The sequence below is a fragment of the Panicum virgatum genome, chromosome 9K (assembly GCF_016808335.1).
Source record: "Panicum virgatum strain AP13 chromosome 9K, P.virgatum_v5, whole genome shotgun sequence".
Lineage (NCBI taxonomy): Eukaryota > Viridiplantae > Streptophyta > Magnoliopsida > Poales > Poaceae > Panicum > Panicum virgatum.
The window spans coordinates 63,817,984-63,842,050 of NC_053144.1; the positions used below are offsets into that span (position 1 = coordinate 63,817,984).

Sequence of the window (24,067 nt, forward strand, 5' to 3'; positions counted from 1 at the left end):
GGATGCTAATGATGATTTTACCATCTTTTTTTAGACTTGTCAAATAGTTTGTGAAGTTGACAATGGTAAAGTGAAGAGTGTGGAGCTTGCCCTACCAACTGTGAAGATCTGTTTAGAGTGTTGTGAGATGGATATGGTACGATACGCAAAGGGCATAATTTGTTTTTTTTTCGAGGAATAATTTGTTTTTTTAAGCCTCTACCAATCTGTTTCGACATCTAACAAGTAACAAGGCTAGCTCTTTCTGCACAACGCACGTTTTGATGAGCTGCGAATGCATCCTTAGCTAAATAGTTGCGAGCAACATTTAGTGCTCAATAATTGCAAAACTGGGGATTTATCTGTGTTGAAAATTGGCATGCCAAACTCGAAGATCACTTACCTAAAACTATTCTCCTGTTGCCTTTGTTTCGTTATACCGCTTATGTATAATTCATAACGTAATGTTTGTGCAAGCCCTGCACACGCTGCAAACATGTCATGATTTTCTCCTACGCTTGGTAAGCGTTGGCATGGCGCTCAGACCACGGCTTGCCTTACGTCTCTGCTGCGAAGACGCACCTCGTGCCTCCATGCCTGCATTCTCTGTACACTCAGCCGTTGACAGACTCGCACTCTTGCCACTGTCTGAAACCTCCATCATATCGTCACTAGGATTACTTTTTCCTAGCTTCTCCATTTCTGCACCACATCGATCACCAGCTGGTTCTAGTTCGTCACCATCCTCCATACAGAAACCACCTCCACTGAAGAGGTAGTCTTTAGGCGCCAAATCCTGACGGCCCTCATTTAACTCAAATCTCTGGGAATCTTCATTGATATCTTCGGCTGCGCCTATATCTGTATGCATCTGAATGCTGTTCAGTTCACTCGTATCCTGATAGGCCAGATTAAATCCTGCACCTCCTGTGTTTTCAGCAGTTTCACCTGGGTCATTTTCATCGTTTTGATGCACGGGGACATCACTGCCATCTGCTTCATCACCATCTTCCATGTATGTCACTTGTTTCCGCATCCTACTCGACTGCAGAAAAAATCACAAGTAAATAACATAATGAGATATTCTGCTATGCATAGGCTACTGGTCCTCATAAGGAGAACAAAAGAAATGCATCCATACACCAGCAACAATTCTAAAAAAAGTACTCCCTCTGTCCCACAATATAAGCATTTCTAGCTATCTTTTTAGATGTTCAGGTCCATAACATCTCTAATGTATCTAGACAAGTACTTATCCAGATACATAGAAGATGCAATAAACCTAGTACATAGCTACAAATGCTTATATTCTGGGACGGAGGGAGTACATGTTTGTGGTTTCAAGCAGGGGCAAACACACCATACAGTACCTATAGCCATTTTTGGTCAGACAAGATTTTCTAAAGGTAAAGTTTTCAGGCCATCAGCAATTGAGCTCTCCTGAATCATACATAAATCTGGCAATAATTTGCCCTATGAACAATGAACCACCAGCCATACAGAATGAATACAGATAATAAATGAGATAAGAACCATATAAAAGAAAAGTCAAAACAGAATTAGAGGAGCCTACCCTTCGTGGTCCAATTCCTTCAGATTTGTAATTGCTTGTATGTGTCTTATGAGAATCCTCATCTGAAGCTGAAGAATATTTTGTGTCAGAATCCACCTGACTTCCTTTTGCATCATGTCCAGCATTCTTCCTGCTTCGCCCTTTTCCTTTGGAGCAACCAGAGGGCCTCCCCTTGTTTCTTTTATTTGTGGTGTTATTTTCTTTAGTAAGCTCATCCATATCAGCAAAACTATTAGGATCAACAGTTTCCTTATCTTCTGGACTCTCCATATGCCTGATTTTAGAACTGCTGTCCTTTTTTCCTCTACCTCTACGATGGCTAGAGGAGCTTGCATCTTTCTTCGTAGTAGTCTTGATAGTACCAGGACTATCCTGCTCAGGTTCATCTGTGTCAGGAAAACTTTTTCCTGTAATGCCCTTGATAGCTTTCTTAATCCTTTTGCTGCGAATCTTTGCAAATCTCTCGTTGAATGAATAGAATGCCTCCATGCGTAGCTGAGTCTGCATACAAGTAAAAAAACCATTTACATCGAAATGTAAGAATTTTAATACTAAATACTTTGAATGTATTACCTTCCATTTAAATCATTCCTAAATAAAAACCAACACAGAAAAAACTAACTGTAGGAGGATAATAATTGTTGTATTCCTCCAACCCTAAAATGGTGGGTATATATAATGTCTATACATGGTCCTCTAGATGGGCCTCTATACACACGGGCTCAATATACTCCAACACCCCCCCGCAGTCTGAACTACCGGCGCAGCGGTGTTCAAGACTGGACAACAAGAAAGCCAACACCCCCCGCAGTCTGAACAACCGGCGCAGCGGTGTGTGTTCAAGACTGGACAAGAAGAAAGTACAAGTAGAGTACAAAGGGCTAATACCCCCGCAGCCACAACTAGCCACCGGCTACGTTGAGGTTGGATCGAAACTCCGAGAAGGTCGACGAGGGCAGCCCCTTGGTGAAGATGTCAGCAAACTGGGAGGTAGTCGGGACATGGAGTACCCGAACATCGCCGATTGCGACTCTGTCGCGCACGAAGTGTAGGTCGATCTCCACGTGCTTCGTCCGCTGATGCTGGACGGGGTTGGTGGAGAGATACACGGCGCTGACGTTGTCGCAGTAGACGAGCGTGCTCTTGACGAGCGGGCTGTGGAGCTCTGCCAAGAGCTGTCGTAGCGAGGACGCCTCCGCCATGCCGTTAGCGACAGCACGGTACTCCGCCTCGGCATTGGAGCGGGAGACAACTGGCTGCCGCTTGGACGACCAGGAGACCAGGTTGCCGCCCAGGAAGACGGCGTAGTCGGAAGTGGAGCGACGAGTGTCCGGGCAGCCAGCCCAGTCAGCGTCGGTGTAGACCACCAGCTCAGCAGAGGAGGAGCGTAGAAGTACCAGGCCGAGGTCCACAGTGCCACGGACGTACCGGAGGAGACGCTTCAGCGCAGCAAGGTGTGACTCCCGGGGATCATGCATATGGAGACAGACCTGCTGAACAGCGTAGGTGAGATCCGGCCTGGTGAAGGTGAGGTACTGCAAAGCGCCGGCCAGACTCCGGTAGGCAGTAGGATCATCCACCAGAGCACCCAGATCAGCAGACAGCTTCGCCTGAGTGTCGACTGGAGTGGAGCAGGGCTTGCAATCAGTCATCCCAGCCCGCTCCAGAATATTGAGGGCGTACTGCCGCTGGTGAAGGAGAATACCAGACGGGCGAGGCTCAACAGTGACGCCCAAGAAGTGGTGGAGCTGACCGAGATCCTTCATAGCGAACTCCCGCTGCAGAGAGATGACACTCTGAAGCAACTGCTGACTGGAAGCTGTGAGCACAATGTCGTCGACATATAGCAGCAGATAGGCAGTCTCATCCCCACGGCGGTAGATGTAGAGAGACGTGTCAGACTTGGCCTCGGTGAATCCCAGTGTCATCAAGAACGTGGTGAACCGAGAGTACCAAGCCCGAGGAGCCTGTTTCAGTCCATAGAGAGACTTGTTGAGCCGGCAGACCATATCCGGATGACTCGAGTCCACAAATCCTGCTGGCTGAGAGCAGTAGACAGTCTCTGACAAGGTGCCATGAAGAAACGCATTCTTCACGTCCAGCTGGTGCACAGGCCAAGTGCGCGAGAGCGCAAGCGAGAGGACCGTGCGCACTGTAGCGGGCTTCACGACCGGGCTGAATGTCTCATCATAGTCCACACCAGGCCGCTGAGTGAACCCCCGGAGAACCCAGCGAGCCTTGTAGCGCTCCAGTGTGCCGTCAGCCCGACGCTTGTGCGTCCAGAAAGCGTCCAGATCCACTTGCCAGTCACCACATTGCAACCAGACGGACGCGGCACGAGGTCCCACGTCTGGTTGGCAAGAAGAGTCGCGTACTCCTCTTCCATCGCGCGACGACAGTGAGGACGCCATCCGCCGAGTCACCATGGGATGGATATGCCGAGGATCCCGATGGATGACCGGCGGGTGGTACACCTCCGGCTCGGCTCGAGAGGGAGCCGGACGTGGTTGCGGCGGCGACGGCTCCGGTGTCGTGGTCGCAGGAGCCTCCGGAGCAGGAGGCGGCGCCGGTGTCGACGCCGAACGACGCCGGTACACCTGCACCGTCTCAGCGTACCGCTGCGGTGTCGGGGTCGGCGCCGAGCGGCGCCGGTACACCTGCACCGGCTGAGCGTACCGCGCAGGTGCAGGGGAAGGCACCAGGGCCGCGCATGGCGCAGCGGGTGACACCAGGTCCGCGCGCGGAACGACCGGAGGTCCGGGGACCGCGCGTGGCGCGACCGCGGGCACCGGGGCTGCGCTCGGCGCAGCAGGGATCATCGGAAACGGTGCCGGCGTGCCGGGAAATCCTGCAGGAAAAGGACAGACAAGTAACGGTGGCTGAACCACCGGGTCAGTCGGAAACGGAGACTCCAGCTCGGGGTCAGGAGAAGGTGTAGAGGAGGTGGAGTAGGGGAAATCCGACTCGTCGAAGACGACGTGTCGGGAGATCAGAACGCGGCGAGTGGTGAGGTAAAAGCATCGGTACCCCTTGTGGTCAGGGGAGTAACCGAGGAACACAACGAGTCGAGCGGGGCGCCAGCTTGTGAGGAGCGGTGGCGGAGGTGTTAGGGTAACACGCACACCCGAAGACCCGAAGGTGGTCGTAGCGAGGAGGGGTACCGAAAAGAGCGTGGTGTGGAGTGGGAGCAGGAGAAGCAGTGGACGGAAGACGGTTGAGCAAGTAGGTGGCGGTGTGGAGGCTCTCAGCCCAGAAGCGCGGGGAGAGAGAAGACTGGATCAGCCTTGCCGTTCTGAGGAGAGGTATACGGACAAGACATACGCAGCTGAACACCCCGAGACAGGAAGAAAGACCGGGAGGTGGAGTTATCGAACTCCCGCCCGTTGTCGCACTGGATGGCCTTAACGGTGAGGCCGAACTGAGTGGACACCCAGGCAAAGAAGTGGAGGAGGGTGGGGAAGGTCTCAGACTTGGCACGCAAAGGAAACGTCCAAGAGTAGTGCGAGAAGTCATCGACCACCACCAGATAGTACTTGTAGCCAGAGAGGCTGAGTACAGGGGAGGTCCACAGGTCACAGTGAACAAGATCGAATGCATGCGTCGCATGCGAGGAAAAAGGAAGTCGAACATGACGACCGAGCTGGCACGCATGGCAGAGGGGCTGAGCAGGAGCCCTAGTACCAGGAACATCGGTACTACGACCGAGCTGAGCCAGAACGTCGCGGCCAAGGTGACCAAGACGACGGTGCCAAGTGGTGAAAGACGGCGTCGCGGCAAAAGCGGCAGACCAAGACGGCCAGGGCGAAGAAGAAGACGAGAGTGGTGCAGCGGAAGAAGGAAGGCGAAGGGTGTAAAGGGGCCCCGTGCTGTCACACCGGAGTAGCGGACGCCGGGAAGCCGAATCCTTTACAGTAAGGCCAGAAGAATCAAACTCGATGGAACAAGAATTGTCAGCTGTAAACTGACGAATGGAAAGAAGGTTATGAACCATCTGAGGAGCAACAAGGACATTAGAAAGATGAAAAGAGGCAGGAACAGAACCCACGGCGATGACAGGAAGGCAAGATCCGTCACCAACCATGATGGAAGAAGGACAAGAGGTGTGTGGGGGTCGGACAGAAGAGAGGATACCGGCATGTGGGGTGGTGTGGAAGGAGGCACCCGAGTCGGCGATCCACTCGGTGCTGACCGACGGCGTCCGCCCCATGGCGCTGAAGGACTGCGCTAGTGTGGCCTGGTCCCACCCCCCAGGCCAGGTCGGCTGCTGGCTAGGTGGAGCGGGCGGTGTCCAGAACGGCGCGAACAGGGGAGCAGCGGCGGCGAGCATGGCCGCCGGCCGAGGCTGAGGAGTAGGCGCGGCAGGTGCGACAGCCTGCGCAGCGGCGATAGAGGCAGCGGCTGCGACGGCCTGCGCGGCGTGCGCTCGCGCAGCGAGCGCGACGGGCGCGACGGAGGCCTGCGCGGCGTGCGCGGCGGCGACCTGCACGGCGTGTGGACTCTTGCAGCGAACCGCAGCGGTCTGCTCGATGGCAGCTAGCGCGTCGAGCTCGCATCGCAGGGCACGCCAGGCCGCAGTGGCAGGGGCCGCGGCAGCGGCGCCCACGGGCGCAGTGGCCACGAGGGCGGCGGTGGGGGGCGGCTGCGCAGTAGCGGACTGGTCCCACGCGCGCTGCTCCCCCGGAACAGAGCCCGCGGCCCACGCGCTGCGCGTCCCTGGAGCAGAGGTCGCCGGGAACGTGGGCGCTGAGGTCGCCGGGGGCGCCTGCGCGAAGCGGAGCAGGGGAGGGGGGCGCCCTGACGGGTGGCTGCAGGGAGGGACAGCAGCTCCGGCCGCGGCGGCCCAGGCGAGCGGGACAGAGGAGGGCCCCCCGCGGCACCCAGGCCCACGCCCGCGGCCTGCTGCTGGAGGGCGCTGTCGGGGGCAGGCGCGTCGGGAGCGCCCTGCCTGCCCTGGGCGCCGGATCGGGCGAAGATCCCCGCGGCAGTGGCGGCTGCAGGAACAGGGGCCGCGCCTCCCGCTTCCTGGGCGCCAGAGGAGGGGGTCCGGGCCGCACCCCCCCGCGCCAGCCGCGCCCGCGCGCACGCCAGCGGCGGCGGCTTCGGCGGCTGGTGGATCCGGGGCCCCCACGCCTCCTGCGCCCCCCTGCGCACGCCAGCGGCGGCGGCGGCGGCAGCAGGGGCAGGCAGGGGCCCCCGACGCTCAGGAGTAGAGGAGGGGGCGGCTGCGGTCCAGGCGGTGCTCGGAGCAGAGGCGGCGGCCCAGGTGGTGCTTGGAGCAGAAGGAAAGGAAGAGGGGAGGGAAGGAGGAGAGGGAAGGGAGGGGCGGCCGGCGGCCAGCCATGGAGGCCGGCAGCGGCGGCTGCAGGGTAGGGAGGAAAAAATCTAGCCTGATACCATGTAGGAGGATAATAATTGTTGTGTTCCTCCAACCCTAGAAGGGTGGGTATATATAATGCCTATACATGGGCCTCTGGATGGGCCTCTATACACACGGGCTCAATATACTCCAACACTAACAGTCATAATGGAAAAGGGCGGAGAATCATATACAAATAACAAAACTGACAAGGGAGTTGGCAAGGAACACGACCTTTTGGCTTTAAGTTTGGCAACTGCTTAAATGGCAATGTTGCAAAATATGGCCTGAAATGCTCACATGTTTGCGTAGTTTTTTTCTTGTAAAACATTGGTGTCATGTTTCTTACAAATAAGTGAATAACAAACAAATCAAACTACAAAAGTATGTAAAATAAATAAAAATTGTACACATATTTCAATACAAAACAAAAGTAGCCTAAATGAACTAGATAGTATTGAAAACTTGTCATACTAACCTCGTGTTTATTATACTCTCTCAAAACAGGAAGAAGCAGTTCATCAGCTTTCTCCTTGCCCCACCCAAATCTTTCCCAACATAACCTGATGGAACTTGATATTTAGTTCAGCTGTTGCACCAAAGATGCAGAGGAATAGAGACTCATAGCAGACTTATATTCTTTCAGTATGTTTCCTCCCCTTAAGAATGAAACTATACATTATTGTGGAAGAAGTTAAAAATCATGAACCAACACTAATACAAAATTTCGAGAAAAAATATTTTATTGATCAACTTCAATTCCTTACTGCTCCAGTACAGTTTTTTTTAAAAAAAACTGAATATAACTTTGGTTTACTTAAATACACATTCACTTGGTGCTCTACAGATAAATAAAATATAGAAACCTTTCAAAATTTGGTTCAATACCTGGAAGTTCAAGAAGAAGAAAAAAGCTTTACCTAACATGTTTTAAAAAACAGCATGGTCCGGACTCAGAAGATCATGTCGAAGACTATAACAATATAGCTCTACACTATGATAAGTGCACACATCAACACATTAGCGTCATTATGCAATTGCTTCAGTCAATTGAGTACACATACAACCTCATACGCACACACAATCCAGGCCAATTCTACATTCCTACATATGCAACCTACATTAGGCAGTGTCGTCCAAACTGGTAAATGGATGATGACAGACTACATATGCAATATTAAATCAGAAATGGTGATAATTTAAATATATGTAAACCTACAAAAATCATTCTAAATAAGTGATGAAAAATAAACTCATAGGCTTACATAGATATAGAAGAAACATAGCCGTATTAGGATGTGTACTGCTTGCAAGTGTTATGCTTACAAGTTACATAAAAAATAGTTCTCAACGTACTTGCGAAGTAGGCCCAAATCTGGTCTTCCCCATGAAAAAGGCTCTGTTGAATTGTCAACTTGTGGGGTAATGTATGCATTTATTACTGACTCACTAGGAAAAGCTGCAGGGATATGCCAGTTCTTGCTCACGTTTCTCTGATAAATGAAGCAGTGAGATTAAAAAAACATGAGTTGAAAATTCTTCTATGAGAAATCAAGAAAAATAGTTCACAAGTTGTTTCTTACAAGAAAACATACTTACATGGTTACTCATAAATATTTCCTTGATGCGTTCAGTCTCACTAGAAGATCGATCATCGGAACCCTGATTGCATTCAGGTTCCAAGCCTTTCCCCTTTCCATCTGAATCATTTCCACCAGCTTTCCTTTTCTTCGATTTACTACTTCTTTCCATATGCAGTTGACCAAATATCGATGGATCTGGTGATTCAATCCATTCTTTAAACTTCTGCAGTCCATCTTCCTCAGGAAATGCATGCACAACTTCAATAGCATTCACAATGCCAATACCACTGCACACCAGAATATTGAATAATAAACAGAAGTGAATAGCCCAAAAAAATTAATGGATTACGTTAATTGTCGCATCTGTTCTGGTGCATTTTAGAATGATTTACAAGTTTTCAGGGGCACAGACCGAGGAGAAAGGGGGCTAAACAGGAAAAGCATTCTACAATGAAACAAGCACAAAGGTCAATCATGCTTTGTTTAGTGTTTAGACAAAAAAATGTAGGCATCTCATTTGTTTGTGATATAAATAAAAGGACATTCAGCTAAGCTAGAAAAATGGCATGACTTCAGTATTACTATCAAGTATTTCCAACCAAAAGGAATTCAAACTGCGTCGAAATGTATAAAAAATCTTCTTAGAAACAAAAACACATTCGATATCTGGAGTACAAATTTGAGATACACTTGTTTGACAATCCATATAGAGAAATGAAATTTGAAGGTGACAGGAGTCCAACCATGCACTAAACGTTGTACATATGGAGAATGGTTTCAAGATGTAACAAAATGCGGGAGAACTCCTAACAGTGTTTCGCGATTACCTAACTCCTTCAGTGTAGTCACTCCCAAGAAGCAGAGCCATACGAATCAATTGTTGTCTTGTTAGCCCAAGCTCAGATTCAATGTCCTAAAAAAGTTTACAGCACGAATTAAAAAAAGGGTCCAAACTAGAAAACAATCTCCTACTTTAGGGTATCCCTAGGTAGGCTGGCGGTAAAAACACCGACACATACTTCAGTTATTGAGAAGACAAAGAATATATAAAGAAAGCAAACAATGGAAAGAGGATATACCTTCATAAAATATGTTTCCACATACTTCCTATCATCAAATATGTTCTTGTAAACATTCCTTGCTCCAAAAAGAAAGACATCTGAATCATCAGTGACGACTCCATCAACAAGGTTGCTCATTTCCATGTATGCACATTGAGCTTCAGCTTCCATTGGTGCAATAATATATGGCAGTCCAAACATTTGGAGCAACTCCTGCATCACACTGTATCAGAGTGGAATTTTGTTGTCAAAAGAAAAATGGTCTAGTATTTCTTTTTCTACAAAATCAAATGGTTTACTTCTATCTCTATTTTCAATGGACATAAATTCAGATATGAACTTTGTGCCAAGAATCTTTGGGTATTCAGTGGAAAACAAGGATAATATCAAACCTGGCATTCGGCAAACATCTCACTGCTTACAGACTCTGCATGACTTTCAAGCTTTCGTCGTTCATGACCAAGATCTATCTGTTCTTGTCTAAGACGAGATAATTCCTCATCAAGATAATTTGCTGATATGCCATGGCTGTCATCATTGCCACCAACTTGTGTATAATTCATCTCAGAAGTTGAAACCTTCAGATCTCCCTCGGTAGCATGTTCTTTTGGTTCCGTGGTACAAGCTACTGGTTCATCAACCAAAAGATCCTTTCGTGGTGACTTCAAGGTTTCTCCAATGTTGGCAACATCTTGGCTGCACTTTGATTGATTAGAATTCATACTATTTTGCTCAATATTTTTATCACGGCCATCTACAAGTGTTTCAGGAATTTCAGTTCTAGATATCATCACATTGTTGCAGTTAACTTTTGAGCTGTCAGATGTTTTCTCTGCTATATTACTAGTGGATGCCGTACAATGTGGAAGGGACTCAAGCAGATGATCTCTGTGCACGTCAACGTGCCCATCATTATTCACCCGTTGAGGTTGGTTTTCATTTTCTTGTCTATTAGTTCCAATTAGTCCAGTACTATGTATCACATCATTATCATCAGGATTGATTTCTATTCTTGATTCTTCATTTGTCTCTTTCACAAGAGCTGCTCCAGAATGTGAGGTAGTTTCACCATGAGTTTCAGATATTTTAGAAACACCATCAGAGAATTGCAAGGATCTATTTCCAACAGATGCTTGCATATCTTCAGTGCTCACATTCTCAGATGCCTGCTTGTCGAAATCCTCTAAACTCCTCCTTATTGCTTCCTGTACGAGCGCTTCTTCTTCCATGTCCCCTTTCGGTACATTACATGTATTACATTCACTGCTGGAAGCAACTCCAAGTACAAGGCTATCACCTTCCTCCCATTCCACCTCATCATCGCTGCAATTCTCTGGCATACATGATTTATTATCCTTCTCATCAAGTTTCATGGGAAGTGTTTCTCCTTCATTTACACCTTCCTCCCAAATACACTCAAAACCTTCAGATTCTTCCATCTTTTTATCCAAACAATCATTGTCAGCAAATATGTCGGATGCCGTTCCAGACGCTAAATGCAAAAATATATCATCATAGTTGTCCTTCGGTTCAGTTTGATCATCCATGAAAGATATCTCAATTGTTTCCTTCTTTCCATAACAGGTGCTCTCAGAAGTGTTATCTGATCCTCTCACTAGTGATGAAATCTGTTGGTTGTCTTCAGCGGTTTCTAAAAATTCTTCATCAAGACTAAGAGAACTCTGGAGCTCATTACTTTCAAAAAGATGTTCTGGAAAATCAGGAGGCTCTTCACTGACAGTTGATATTTTGTGCACATTGGTTTGTACCCTACTTACCTGCTCATTCTCTTTGATAAAATCCAAATTCCTTTGAATATCACGAGTCATACGAATTCCCATTGCTCTGACCCTACTTACTCTAATCCGTCCTCTCTCATCACGATACGTCTCAACATCAGGCCCAAAATCCTTCAAATGCTTGCTGGTAGAAGGCTTCGTGGTTCCCGAACTACTTGTAGGATTAGATCTGAAGACAGCAGAATTTATTTCCCTTTTTGAATGAGAACTGTCAACAATCTGCTCCTTTTCACCTCTTTGTGCCAACATCCTGATCCATAAAAGAAAGTATAATCAGCTAACCGCTATCAGCATATCATGCTGGAATATCACAAAATGGTATCTGCAGAACTTGGGAAGCTTCAAATAGTGAGCCCTTGAACCTTATGCACACAGCCACAGATGAAAAGTAAAGTAACACATCACTTACTGTTTGTCGCCAGTGAATGATGTCGAGAAAATGAACTCTCTGTTAGCTTCTGATGCTATTTTCGATGTCTGGACACCTCCAACACCCTTACCTGCAGCACACTTCTGAACTTGATCTATCTTTCGACGGAAAACAACTGTTTTGAGATAGGACTGTATTTGAAGCTCTGAAAATTTTGCAGGTTCCTGAAAGGAGTCAAAGAAATTATAGGACCCATCTGTCTCGGCTTTTTATTAGAAAATGGAAAAATAAACATATAAAAAAGGGTGAAGGACAAAAAACCACCAAACAAAGAGTGTTGCTATGTTGCTGATATACTTGCAAAAGTTTATCTATTACCTTTTTTATTTTCTGATACTTCTGCCTGTTTTCAGCCATCACCCTCTCCCTCATCTAAAGAAAAAATAGAAAGGGAAAGAATCTTCTTCATTACTTTGTAAGTTGTAACCATACACAATTGGAGGTAAGGACAAACATAAGAACCACCGATAGGTTTTCATTTTTACCTGAACAAGAAGATCTAACTGCATCGATGGAGGAAGGGAAGCCAATACTGCCGGATCAATGTCACCAGTGGTCATAGGCTGCAATTGCAGAAAAAAAATTATAGTATATTTTAAAACATCTAATTAATAAATCAACACAAGATAACAAGCGTCAAACATTAGCTCTTTTCTAAAATACAAGAGCAAGAAATCCAGAAAAGTAGTCCAGAAACTGTGGTAACAGGAGTACACAGTGAGATAAGGGCAGATAGATCTCCAATACTGAGGCTTTTCCTTTCATGAAAAGGATCTGATCGTAGTGGAGTTTGATGGGGAAAATAAAAACATTTGTTGAACTAATACTTAAAAAGTAGTAAACAAGAACTTGGGCTACCTTAATAAAAGGAGCCATCTGAGAAATTTATGGAACAGGAAGACGTATTAGGACTCACAGCTAACCGACTAAGACTCACAGCCATCAATATTATAACAAACCAGGAAAGTACTATGGTAGTTGGTCCAGCCAAATATGGTCAACATAACCAGAAATATGCAAACAAAAGTTACATGACACTACAACAGAAGTGCACAAAACATAAATTATTTTAGCAGTAATCAAACATAAATTTGTAGCAATAGAATTGTAAGTTCAGCTGTGAAAAGATACTTACGAATATCATTCCTTCATCATCATCTTCATCCTCATCAATTTCAGCTCCTTGCAATGGAACACTTGTACAGTGGTTCTCCTCGCCAGTGAAGCCTGTCTCTTCCTCTGCAGCAAGTGATGCAGCTAACCTTAACAAAAGAAGTAAAAATATCAACTCTCGGTCCTTAACCAGGAATAAGAAACATGTAGAAATTTACACGTAAACACATACATTTCATCCACTTTCTCCTGGTTGATTGATCCAATAGTTCCCCCACTGTTGTTGGTATCACCATTTTGGTTTTGATCTTGATTTGCATTTAGATTTTCTCCTTCTCTGCTACTCTCAACTTGTTTTCCCTTAGCATCATGCTTTGCCCTGTCACTCTTAATTTGTTCCGCCAATTCTTCAAGCTTCCTCGATTTGAGCTGACAACCAAGTTTGCAAATCATCAATATCTTGATCATGACCCCCTGTGCATCCGCCGCTGCTTCCTTGCACGCAATAGCCTCAACGGTCTCTGGATCTGAGAGTCCACGAATCACCAACGCAGATGCTCCTATAAAATTACCTGCAGCATCCCTAGCGATGGCAGCTGCCACAGCCTTGCTTGAATTCTTCGAAACTGCTGCATCAACATTGATTTTAACAAGTCCTCGTGGGGGGAATCCACCGGGGTGGAACACCTTGGGTTCCCCTCACCGGTGTTGTCTGCACCGTCTTGATCATCTCCAAGTCGGCTATAAAATTATTCACAAAATAGTGAGTAGATAGAGGACTTTGAAAAGAGCTCTCGTGGATCGCCTTCCTGCGAGCATACCAGATGGCCCAAAGAGTGACCACCAACCTCGTCAGTTCTTCATGCTTTAGCAAGCTAAAAATAGCCGCTAACCAACCCCTAGGTTTAGTCTCCTGAATTTCACTCATCAGCTGTGTAATTTCCTCGCGTTCTAGAGCCCACACACATTTCACCATGTTGCACTCTATCAGTGAGTGCTTCCACGAGTCAGGCATACCACAGATCGAACAAGTGCTTTGAGTAGCCATGTTCCTATGGTGCAGTACATCCCTTGACAGCAAGGAGTGATGAGCAAGCCTCCATAAGAACACATGTATCTTTGATGGTACCTTTACCTGCCAAATCGACATCCATTCATTTTCCTCAGACCTTAAATCTGATCTCCCAGCAATATTCTCTAGGTACGTTGTAGCTCGTTCTTTGTTTATGGCCAACATCCTGTAGGCTGAGCGAACTGAGAAGATACCCCTCTTTTCATGGTGCCATGCCCAAAAATCCCCTTGTCTCCGAGTACAAAGTGGTATATTTAGAATTGCCTCAACATCAGATGGACAGAAAACAACATGAAGCTTTTGGACGTCCCATGATGCCGTCGTGTGATCTATCAACTCACTAACCATCTGCGGAGGATCAGTCAAATCCCTCCTAAAAGGGTCGAAGAGAGTTTTCTCTCGGAATCCAATTCATTTGCCAAATATGTGTTGATTCTCCGGTTCCGATCCTCCTAATTAGTCCCCGCTCCAGGACTTCCCTGCCATCAAGTATGGAACGCCATATCCGAGAGGGAGAAGACCCTAGATTAGCATCTAAGAAATCCACATTTGGGAAGTAAACTGCTTTTATAATTCGCGCACTTAGCGAACTCTCCTCCGTGAGAATGCGCCAAGCCTGCTTCGCCAGTAAGGCAAGATAAAACAGTTCAATATCCCTGAAGCCCAGGCCGCCCATACATTTTGGTTTGATCATCTCATCCCAAGCGACCCAGCATGTTCTCCTTTTTCCATCCTTGCTACCCCACCAGAAGTTCCTTATTAAACCATTGATGTGCTGGCATAAACCTCTAGGGAGCTTAAAACAGGACATCGAAAAAGTAGGTATTGCTTGCGCAACTGATTTAATCAGTACCTCCTTGCCACCTGATGACAAGCACTGCTCCAGCCAACCCTGGACCTTTTTCCACACACGATCTTTAATATATTTGAAAGCCCTGTTAGTGGAAACACCCACATCTGTCGGCATGCCCAGGTATTTTTCACTCAGAGATTCATTATGGACATCCAGCTCGTCCTTGATCACCTCTCGAAGAGACTGCCTGCAGCCCTTCGCAAAATGAATTGAGGACTTATCCATATTAATCCTTTGTCCAGAAGCTTGACAATAAGTGTTGAGTACCTCCTTGATTTCCTCTGCACTTTCCCTATTAGCTCTAAAAAACAGCAGGCTGTCATCTGCGAAGAGTAAGTGAGACACCACCGGAGCTGATGGTGCCACTTTAATCCCATTGAGTACGGACGACTAATTTCTAGCTTTTAACAGGCACGAAAGGCCCTCTGCTACTAAAAGAAACAAATAGGGAGAGATAGGATCTCCTTGGCGGATACCCCTCGAAGATTTAAAACTGTCAAGTCTATCACCATTAAAAAGAATTGAAAAGGAGACGGATGTTACCATGCGCATCACTGTCTCAACCCAACATTGGTGGAAGCCCAAACGGAGCATGATTGCTCGCAGATAGTCCCACTCAACTCGGTCATAAGCTTTCCTCATATCCAACTTCAGAGCACAACATCTAGATCCACGAGGCTTTTTCCTCTTCATAAAATGCAAACATTCATATGCCGAGATTATGTTATCTGTAATAAGACGCCCAGGAACAAAAGCAGACTGCTCTTCTGATATAACCTCAGGCAAAATTTGCTTCAGCCTGTTCGCAACAACCTTTGAAGCGATCTTATACAGGACGTTACAAAGGCTTATTGGCCTAAACTGGCCCAACTCCTCTGGATCTGCCACCTTGGGGATTAGAACAATAAATGTATCGTTTATTGATGTAGCTTCATCCTCCCCTCTCAAAATCCTCAACACTATAGAGGTAACTTCAGTTCCACATAAGTCCCAATGTCGCTAGAAGAAGTGTGCCGGAAAACCGTCGGGCCCCGGGGACTTTGTCGGAAACATCTGGAACAAAGCTTCCTTAACTTCCTTCTCTGAAAAGGCTGCAAGTAAGCTTCGTTGGGAGTTTGGGACTGTATTCAACACTGCATCCATATTACTGGTCCCCTCCGAAGTATACAACTCCCTGTAGAAACTAGTTGCTAGATCCCTCATCTCCTGGACATTTTTTGTAACCTGTCCATCTGGTTTTTTCAATCTAGCAATCATGTTTCTCCTCCTCCTCCTTCTGCTAGCTAAGATGTGAAAAAACCTAGTATTTCTATCACCTGCAGAAAGCCACAAAATTCTAGAATGTTGCTTCCACATTATTTCTTCTCTATGGTTCAGTTCTAGAATTTTCTCCCTGATCTTGAGCTCCGCATGAGTTGGACCCGTCCGCTGCGGGTCGGACTGTAGCCGCTCTAGCTCTTGTTTCAACTTGCGCAGCTCCCTGCGTACATGCCCAAATGTGTTCCGGTCCCACCTCACAAGATGGCTAGAAACTTTTTTCAATTTGCTCTGTAATTCCTGCAGGGTCGTCGCCTCATCCTCCTTCTGCCATGACTCAAGCAGAGAATTAGAAAACTCAGCATGGGATTCCCATATAACTTCATACCTGAATAGTTTCTTCCCTCGAGGCCGCGGCTCCTCAGACCTCCAACTTGGCAAAATCGGCACATGATCTGAAGCGGCCGCCGACATATGCTTGCACTTCGCCAAAGGGAAACGCACGCTCCAGTCCGGGGTTGCCAGCGCGCAATCCAGGCGCACCCGACAAAAGGATCCCCCAGCTACCTTCTTTTCATACGTCCAACTGTGACCTTCATAACCTAAGTCATTGAAGCCACATACATCCACCATCTCACGAAAACCAGCAATTTGAGCATGGCTTCTCTCCTGTACGCCTATGTGTTCCGTTCGATGTAGCACTTCATTGAAGTCACCAATACACAACCAAGGAAGGTGTGATGATGACTTAATATGTTTCAACATATCCCACGTCTTGTGCCTCTCATTTGTTTGTGCCTACCCGTAAACACAAGTCAAGCGCCACGGGTCACCATCCCCTTCCTGGACTAAAACATCAATATGGTACTGAGAGTAAGGCAACAATGTCACTCTTATATTATTGTTCCAAAAAATACAAAATCCGCCACTACGGCCCGAACTACTGACAGCAAAAGAATTATCAAAACCAAGTGTCTGCTTCAGTCCTTCCACCCGTGTCTTGTGCACCTGAGTCTCCAGGACACATACCACCGACGGGGCAACATCCTTCGCTAGCTCGCGAAGCTCCTTAATTGTCGCGGCGTTGCCGAGTCCGCGACAATTCCAACTGAGGCAACTCATTGGGACTTGCGGCGCTCCTCATAGGAGCCCGCCCCGTTATTTGTAGGTAGCGCTTCATAGCCCGCCTTTGTCACCTCCCTCCTAATTCCCTTCCAAACACCCAAGCAGAAAGCCTGAACCATGAACATGTTGTTTCCAATCGGGCAAAAGAAGACCTCACGAGTTAGAAACCATGCAGATAGCATCTTGTTCTTTAGTGAAGTCACGCTGAAACCTTTCACCGTTATCAGCTTTGCCCCCTCTTTGGCCAAGAACACTCCCTGCTTCTCATCATCATTCATGCGCAGCTTCTGGAGCAGCACCTGCACACCCACGTCCTCCTTGCTTCTCTTCGTCTTTGAAAACTCCACCATCATCCTCGTTCCAACCGACAACCGGATCACGAAGCCCTAATCTGACGCTACCAAGGCCGGGCAGCCGAACTAGCCGGCCCCGTGGTCAGGCCGAGTAGTGAGCAGATGTCGGGGAGATGATCACCGGTAACCGATCCGATCAGAAAACCCCCGGCGACGAAAATCGCCGCCGCGGTCGCCCAACCCCAGATACCTAGGTCCTCACGAACGAATCTGTTTTGCTAATCTATGTGCATGCAGCGCACCTAGTTAGGAGACACGGCCACCGCTTACACGATATCCCGAATCGGATCCGATACTGCTCAGCCGCAAATTCCATCCGGGCCTGCCTCCCCACGTGGCCCAAGCCCCCCCCCCCCCGGCCTGCTCCACCCTGCTGGCCTGTTCGCCCCTTGGCCGCACCCGCGCCCTGCGGGGGACTTCTATGTATGTCGTGAAAAATATATAAGTTATTTATTTTTAAAATTCATTTGGCCCAATTATTCAATAAAAATTTCTGCAACCATATTCAACACTTTGATATGATTAATTCAACATTTTATTGAATTAGTTCAATATTTGATAATGAAAATATTGAAATAGTGTAAATGAAATGTTGAAATCGGAGGCATGAAATGTTGAAATGTTAAATTTTAAATGTTGAATTGCGACCCAGCAAGCTTCTTCTCCGGCGAGCGGCGGGGCGCTGCGGCGGCACATCGCGGCGGCTGTGCGCGGCAGGTAGCAGCAAGCGGCTGCGCGCGGCAGGAAGCAGCAAGCGGCGGCGCATCGCGGCTGCGCGCGGCAGGCGGGCAACAGGGGGCGGCGGCGGCGCGTGGCAGGCAGCGACAGGGGAGCAGCAGCAGGCAGCCGCGCGCAGGCAGCAGCAGGTAGCGGCAGGGGGCAGCAGCAGCGCGGCAACAGCAAGGGGGCAGGGGGCAGCAGCAGGAACGGCTGGTAGCGCGGGCGCGAGCGCACGGCGAGGGCGGCCGACGGTGATGGCGGCGGGGAGAGACCCAGGGAGAAGCCTATTTGCATAGTGAAGGTGGGGAAGAAAAAATCTCGTGGAAGATGAATAGTATTGGCGCGCCCTGCGCCTCCCCTGCCAGTGGGCCTGGGCGAGGGGACCTCGGCCCCTACCTCGCGCTCGCCCCTGCGCCCGAGCGCGCGTCGCGCCGGCGGCGGCGGCAGTTACCCCTTTCCCCGTGGTCCCGCGCTCGCCGAGCCGAACCGACGCGCCGTCCCGTGTCCCTGTCCGCGCGCTCCCCTGCCCCACGACCCTTTCGTTTCCTCTCCCCAAGAAACTGAATCCCCATCGTGGCTCTAGTGGCCATTAATGGATAGAAGAAGAGGTGGTTGTACGTAAGCTAGCAGTTTTTTGTTTTTGAATCCAACATCCCTGTGTTATGGCATTGCCGTTGTGCTCTTTATAAATTCCCTTGCGATAGCTATTTTCACTGATTGCATGCCCCTGGCTATATACGCTGGCACTGCTAATCTGCCCCGGATACTGCGAGCCCCTCAATCTTCGCAAAGATTATTTGGGTCCATTTTACCAGATTTAACTGCAGCAGATTTATTTACTTCGCCATTGCCACCCAGACTCTTTTGAGGCACTGCCGTACTGGCATTGAAGCAACAAGTGTTCTGCATTTTCTCCAAACTACATAGACAAGGGATAGTGAAAATGCATTTTCCCCTGCAGGACAGGAGAGATTTTCCTTTTACGTGATTGATCCCATCTCCACCGAGATTGAACAACAGAGTATTAGAAGTATAATTTTATCTCTTATATTATTGGAGGTATAAAAATTCTTCCTGCTAGTTTGCTATATAAAAGAAGCTCTTTCTTCTTGATTATATGCAACATGCATTTTTGAACTATGCGTATATGATAGTCTAAGATCTGCTAAGTTTTATTAAGAGCATAGTCGAATTATTTATATTGTGCTAATTAATTAGTTGACTTTGCACATATGTAGTGTCAGTGTCACTACCATGGAACATGATTTTACATATACACCTATGTTTTAAATTTTCTCAGGTGCATTCCCTCCATCTATGTAAGTACTTTTTTTCACAGTCAATTGAGATACTACTCTTACAAAATATTATTTTTTGAAACATATCGTGCTGTTTAACTACATGAATAGGTTGATATAAATTGCATTATTACATTGTAAACCTATTGTTCAAATATGATTGTCATGTCTATGTTTTGTCCTAAATTTGTTAATTTCTAGGTACTGTTTACAACAATAGTGAAGTAATTTTGGTCCTAATAATAAGGCTGATATGCAATTTCTGATTGTTGTTATAGACTAAATTTCTTTTAATCCAAGCATCTCGCCTCTATGCACAAGACCAACAATGTCAACTATTATTCATTTCAATGCAAAGTGGAACGATACCCCAGCTGTATGGTTACATTTATATGCATGTAAGATTTAGTAAGTTCCGATAATACATTTCAATTTCATCTACTTTGGTGTTAGGTAGCTGGCATAAGGCTCACTAGATGTTTCCTAGATCAACAGTAACCATTAGTTCAAGCAATATTTTAGAGCTTGTTCTTCTTTGGCGACTATGTTAATGAATCTATAATTAGCATATTGCTAATTGGTTGGATATGTTGTGAAACTAAACTGGTGATTTCAGTTTACAACTTTGGACTTTCGATTTTTCTTAAGGTCAAAATATATTTCTTCTCCAAATGCTTATGGTAGCTTCTAGATTATTGTTCTGAAGTGCTTTGGTTGGTGTAAGTTAAACAGCTATTATGCAGAGTCAGATTTCAGAAGAAGAATAGGAGTCTTTATATTTTTGGAATGACAACTGACATAAGAGGGGTGGACGGTGGAGATGTGATGATCAAGTTAGTGGCTTAACAATACCAAAATAGTTGTTAATTCTCCCATCAATACTTGATACAGCCAATTCCAGTGGCTTCTGTCCTTTTTAAAGTTTCAGACGGTGAGCCTGCTAAACATTTGGATAAACCAGTGTGCCGCCTCTCTCTCAATTAGTCACTCCTGGTTTTCATATACATTACTGTATGCTGGCATTTTGGTCGGCTTTAACTGTTAGTGTAAGTTTTGATACGTACTGTATCAGGGCCTTGGCGCCTTGCTGTCATCAAGTTAACAGCACTACTTTTTCTTTAACGAAAAGGGCAGGAGCCCTGCCCTCCAATTAAGGACTAGAGGTTTATCGTACAAATGGCGGGTCCATTTTTCTGATTGCCCATCTCCACTGGGTGTAAGAGACTTATATGCGTTTCTACAGTATCGTGGTCTTGAAATTATCACTTCAGCTTATGTTTTGGCTAGGAAAGTGCATAAACATTTCAGTGCACCTGCCAGTAGTAGGGTCAAATATTCGCATACTGATGTTCATAACTTTGGTCCATGTGTCCCGTTTTTAATCTTTGTGAATCTACAGGCTAATATTTTTTGTGCATCTCAGATCGCTTGTTACCTGCGGCAGTCCTCTTCAGTCTTCAGTTTGGTGCTTTGACATTCTAGCAAATTGTTTGAGGACCCAGTGACCCAGGTGCCTCCACCCTACTGTCAAAATTGTCCGGTCATGTTATTCAGTCTGTAAATAGCCGCTCATGAACTTTTCGAAAATGAGCAGCAGGTAGTAGATTTGATTCAAAATTTGCACGCCCTCCACATGCGTGCAAGTTATTAGTCAAACTGAAGCAATGGTTCAGTTTCAAACAAAAAAAGATTCAAACAGATGGCCGGATCAAACGACAGGATATTCGCATCACCCAATAGTTACACAGGTATGGAACGCACTGATTAGCTGGACAGCCACTGAGCAACCTGCATTATTGCAAACCTCCCAATTCGGGTAGCGAATCATATCCAAGAGAGGTATCTATCTACATCAGTCAAGCATTCGGATGTTAACATTGTTCCTAATTATCATTCATCTAGTTTTCGTGCAACTGCATGCTGCTGTCCTACAAAATCTTTGTTTCTTGACCGCTGCGAATCCGCTAGCTGATTAATAGCGCGCCACTAGCTCACACGTATGCTTGTGTTAATATATGCAGGGGCATAAAATTTATGGATCATGAGCTCATCTTTGCGGATGTGTCAATCCGGTGGAAGCGGTCGGGCGGAGATGGCGCCGGTGTATATTATGTGTGGGAGGTCGGATGTCAAAATTAACTATATGCTTGTCAGTTGTGATGCGGATTCGTTAGCTGTCAATGGAGATTTTCAGTTCGCCGGTATGTTTTCCTTCCTTTTTGTTTTGGAGGGTGGTCCTTGGTGCTGCTGGCCTGCTGCAGCGTTGTGGCGGGAACAAAATGCCTGCTGGTTTCTGTGTAAACGCGCGCGGGTGGCGGGCTTGCTCGCTCAGCTAAGCTACATCTCCTTGCAGTCCACTCCGCGCAGGCCCGCGATCACGCCGTCGCGCCCGCGCCGCTGGTTTCTGTTCCCCGCCGTGCGCCTGTGCCTTGCCGGCTGCCGCGGCGGCTCGCGCCGTGTCGTGCCGCTGGGGCACGCCAACAGCCGACGGTACCCGCGCTCCCTGCGCTAGGCTAAAATTTATCGGATCCTATCGATAAATGCTAAATATCAGGAATGTTGGACAAAAAAAAGTATTTTTGTATGATTTTGCTAGAAACCATCTCTAAAAATCACACATCCCAATTCTGTGTATAACAAAGAAGTATATTAACACATCACAAGTTTAGCACATTAGATGATTCATTATACGAAATTTCGGTAAAAAAAATTATCGCTCCCCGGCGATAAACTCGATATACCGGAAATTTTGGAGAAATTTCGCGGAAATTTTTTTCCCTACCTCTCACAACCACATCAAGTCTGCTCGCTTCAGCTCTTTTAGGCTGCGGAACATCTATAGTAAAAATTGTTACTTGCTGGCTGTTGCAGCTGCGTCACTGCGCGCTCTCCTATCATCTTGTGTAAGGTCAAGACGGCTTCTTCTCCGACGCTCTGGCTTAGCATAGCGTGTTAGCAGCAGTAGTAGACTAATAACAGGATCTCATATATGAACTCCTTAACCACACGGCACAAGTACACACAGATGGCATTCCCTGTTAGCAGCTAGCTAGTCTGTCGTCTGGAACCCGGATCGGAGCCTGGAATCAAAAGTGTCGGCGTGCCTAGAACGGATGAACACACGAGATATTTCTACCAACTGGCGTTGTTCATCATGATATATTTCAGTTTGTTGTTTCTTTATTTCTGTGGACTGCGGTATTCCGTATTTCTGACGAAACTAGCGTCTCATGCATTCTAGAGCGCAAAGTCAGAAATCCGTGTACCAATGCCCTACGCTTCCCTGCTGCATGTCCTACGCTACAAGCTACAGCCTGCCCTACAGAGAATGTAGGTCGACCAACAACCGCGCACATAGTAGTACACACAGCACTACTGTTTTGTCTGTTTCTGTATTGTTCTGCAACTGCAGCTAGCACACAATATAATGCAAGGATAAAATGGATAATGCTGGAAGTGGACCGGGTATGTGGCTTCAGATTTTTCTCCGTATTTCTTTGCTTCTGGTTGTTGAACGTGGTTTAACGTGTCTCTGTAATTTGAGAGGCACCCGTGCCGACTTGTCCATCCTCGCTCAACAGACTATACTAATTTAATCATCGAGACAAGTTATTGAAGAGGTCTGTGTCCCTTGCTAATTGGCGAGACGTACTGAAAAATTGTCGCAAAAATATCCCCAGCTTAAACTACTGAAAAATGGCGTCCAAGTACAAACTTGATCGAGCGAAGGTATGAGGGTACAAGACCAGCTAGCGGATATAAATAAACAGAAATATAATCGGTTTTACACTTGACGGCTGGATTTTTAAGAAGGAGGCCACTGTACGTCTCGACTTGTGTTTGCGTCTTTCTGAAGTTTCCATTTTCCTTTAAGCAGTTCAGATGAAGTAGGCACTAATTCAAGTCTCAAGTTCAGACGAGTACAGTGAGGGGCCGGGGAACTTGCAGGGCGTGATCCATGTCCGTTCCTCAATGCAGTGAATGGGTGACGCAAAGCTAGCTAGCTACTGGCACCTGCCTGCAGGAGAACAGACAATACGCGCTCATAATATGGTTCGAACAAGGGGGACATAGAACAAACACACGCACGAATGGAACTAAACTATCAGATGTTCACCTAATAATCGCGGACAATGATGCCAAGTGACTCCAAATTATGCCCCAAAACTAGTTGAAAACACATAAAAATAAGCGTTAGTTATGAAGTCCCTATGTGGGAGGCAAAGATCAGAATCAATGATATGGAGCAGCAAATTATCTCCTCCTTATGAAATTATAATGGCAGAAAACTCCTCCCCACGATCTCGCCAAATCTTTCACGACCATCTGGTTTTTTATTCCCCAACTACAGTCCTACCATCCAAGAGTCTCCCATTTTTCGCCCAAGTTGATCATCCAATCCGAATCACTCTTTTAAGACTACCACTGCGCATTTCTCTCTAGTGCTCACCTAGCCACGCCTGCCGTTTCAATCATTCATGTAATCATCTCGGTT

At 46.8% G+C, this 24,067-nt stretch overlaps 1 protein-coding gene across 6 annotated transcripts; it reads right to left on the reverse strand.

Moving 5' to 3' along the window:
* Nucleotides 1-282: 282 nt before the first annotated feature.
* Nucleotides 283-17,898, reverse strand: LOC120646938 (DNA repair protein UVH3-like). 6 transcript variants are annotated; one of them, XM_039923479.1, is made up of 14 exons: nt 13,467-17,894; nt 13,127-13,323; nt 12,917-13,038; nt 12,267-12,344; nt 12,100-12,153; nt 11,761-11,945; nt 9,945-11,601; nt 9,571-9,765; nt 9,319-9,404; nt 8,508-8,778; nt 8,265-8,401; nt 7,387-7,471; nt 1,553-2,053; nt 283-1,024 (listed from the first exon to the last, which is right to left on the reverse strand). In XM_039923479.1, exons 2-14 carry the CDS (start codon nt 13,212-13,214, stop codon nt 479-481), a joined length of 4,005 nt encoding a protein of 1,334 aa, XP_039779413.1. In that variant the 5' UTR covers nt 13,215-13,323; nt 13,467-17,894; the 3' UTR covers nt 283-478. The 6 variants fall into 6 exon arrangements, with proteins under 6 accessions (XP_039779413.1, XP_039779411.1, XP_039779414.1 ...); XM_039923477.1 differs by having other exon boundaries at nt 12,917-13,043; XM_039923480.1 differs by having other exon boundaries at nt 12,917-13,020; nt 13,467-17,893.
* Between the last annotated feature and the right edge of the window lie 6,169 nt (nt 17,899-24,067).

Bases quoted from the DNA above. Each gene is read 5' to 3' on its own strand.
- LOC120646938 (XM_039923477.1), bottom strand. From the start codon at position 13,535: ATGTTGATGCAGCAGTTTCGAAGAATTCAAGCAAGGCTGTGGCAGCTG. The intron at 9,405-9,570 runs GTATATCCTCTT...AAACTTTTTTAG, and splicing joins TGGAAACATATTTTATGAAG to GACATTGAATCTGAGCTTGG. The intron at 8,402-8,507 runs GTAAGTATGTTT...TTCATTTATCAG, and splicing joins AAATATTTATGAGTAACCAT to AGAAACGTGAGCAAGAACTG.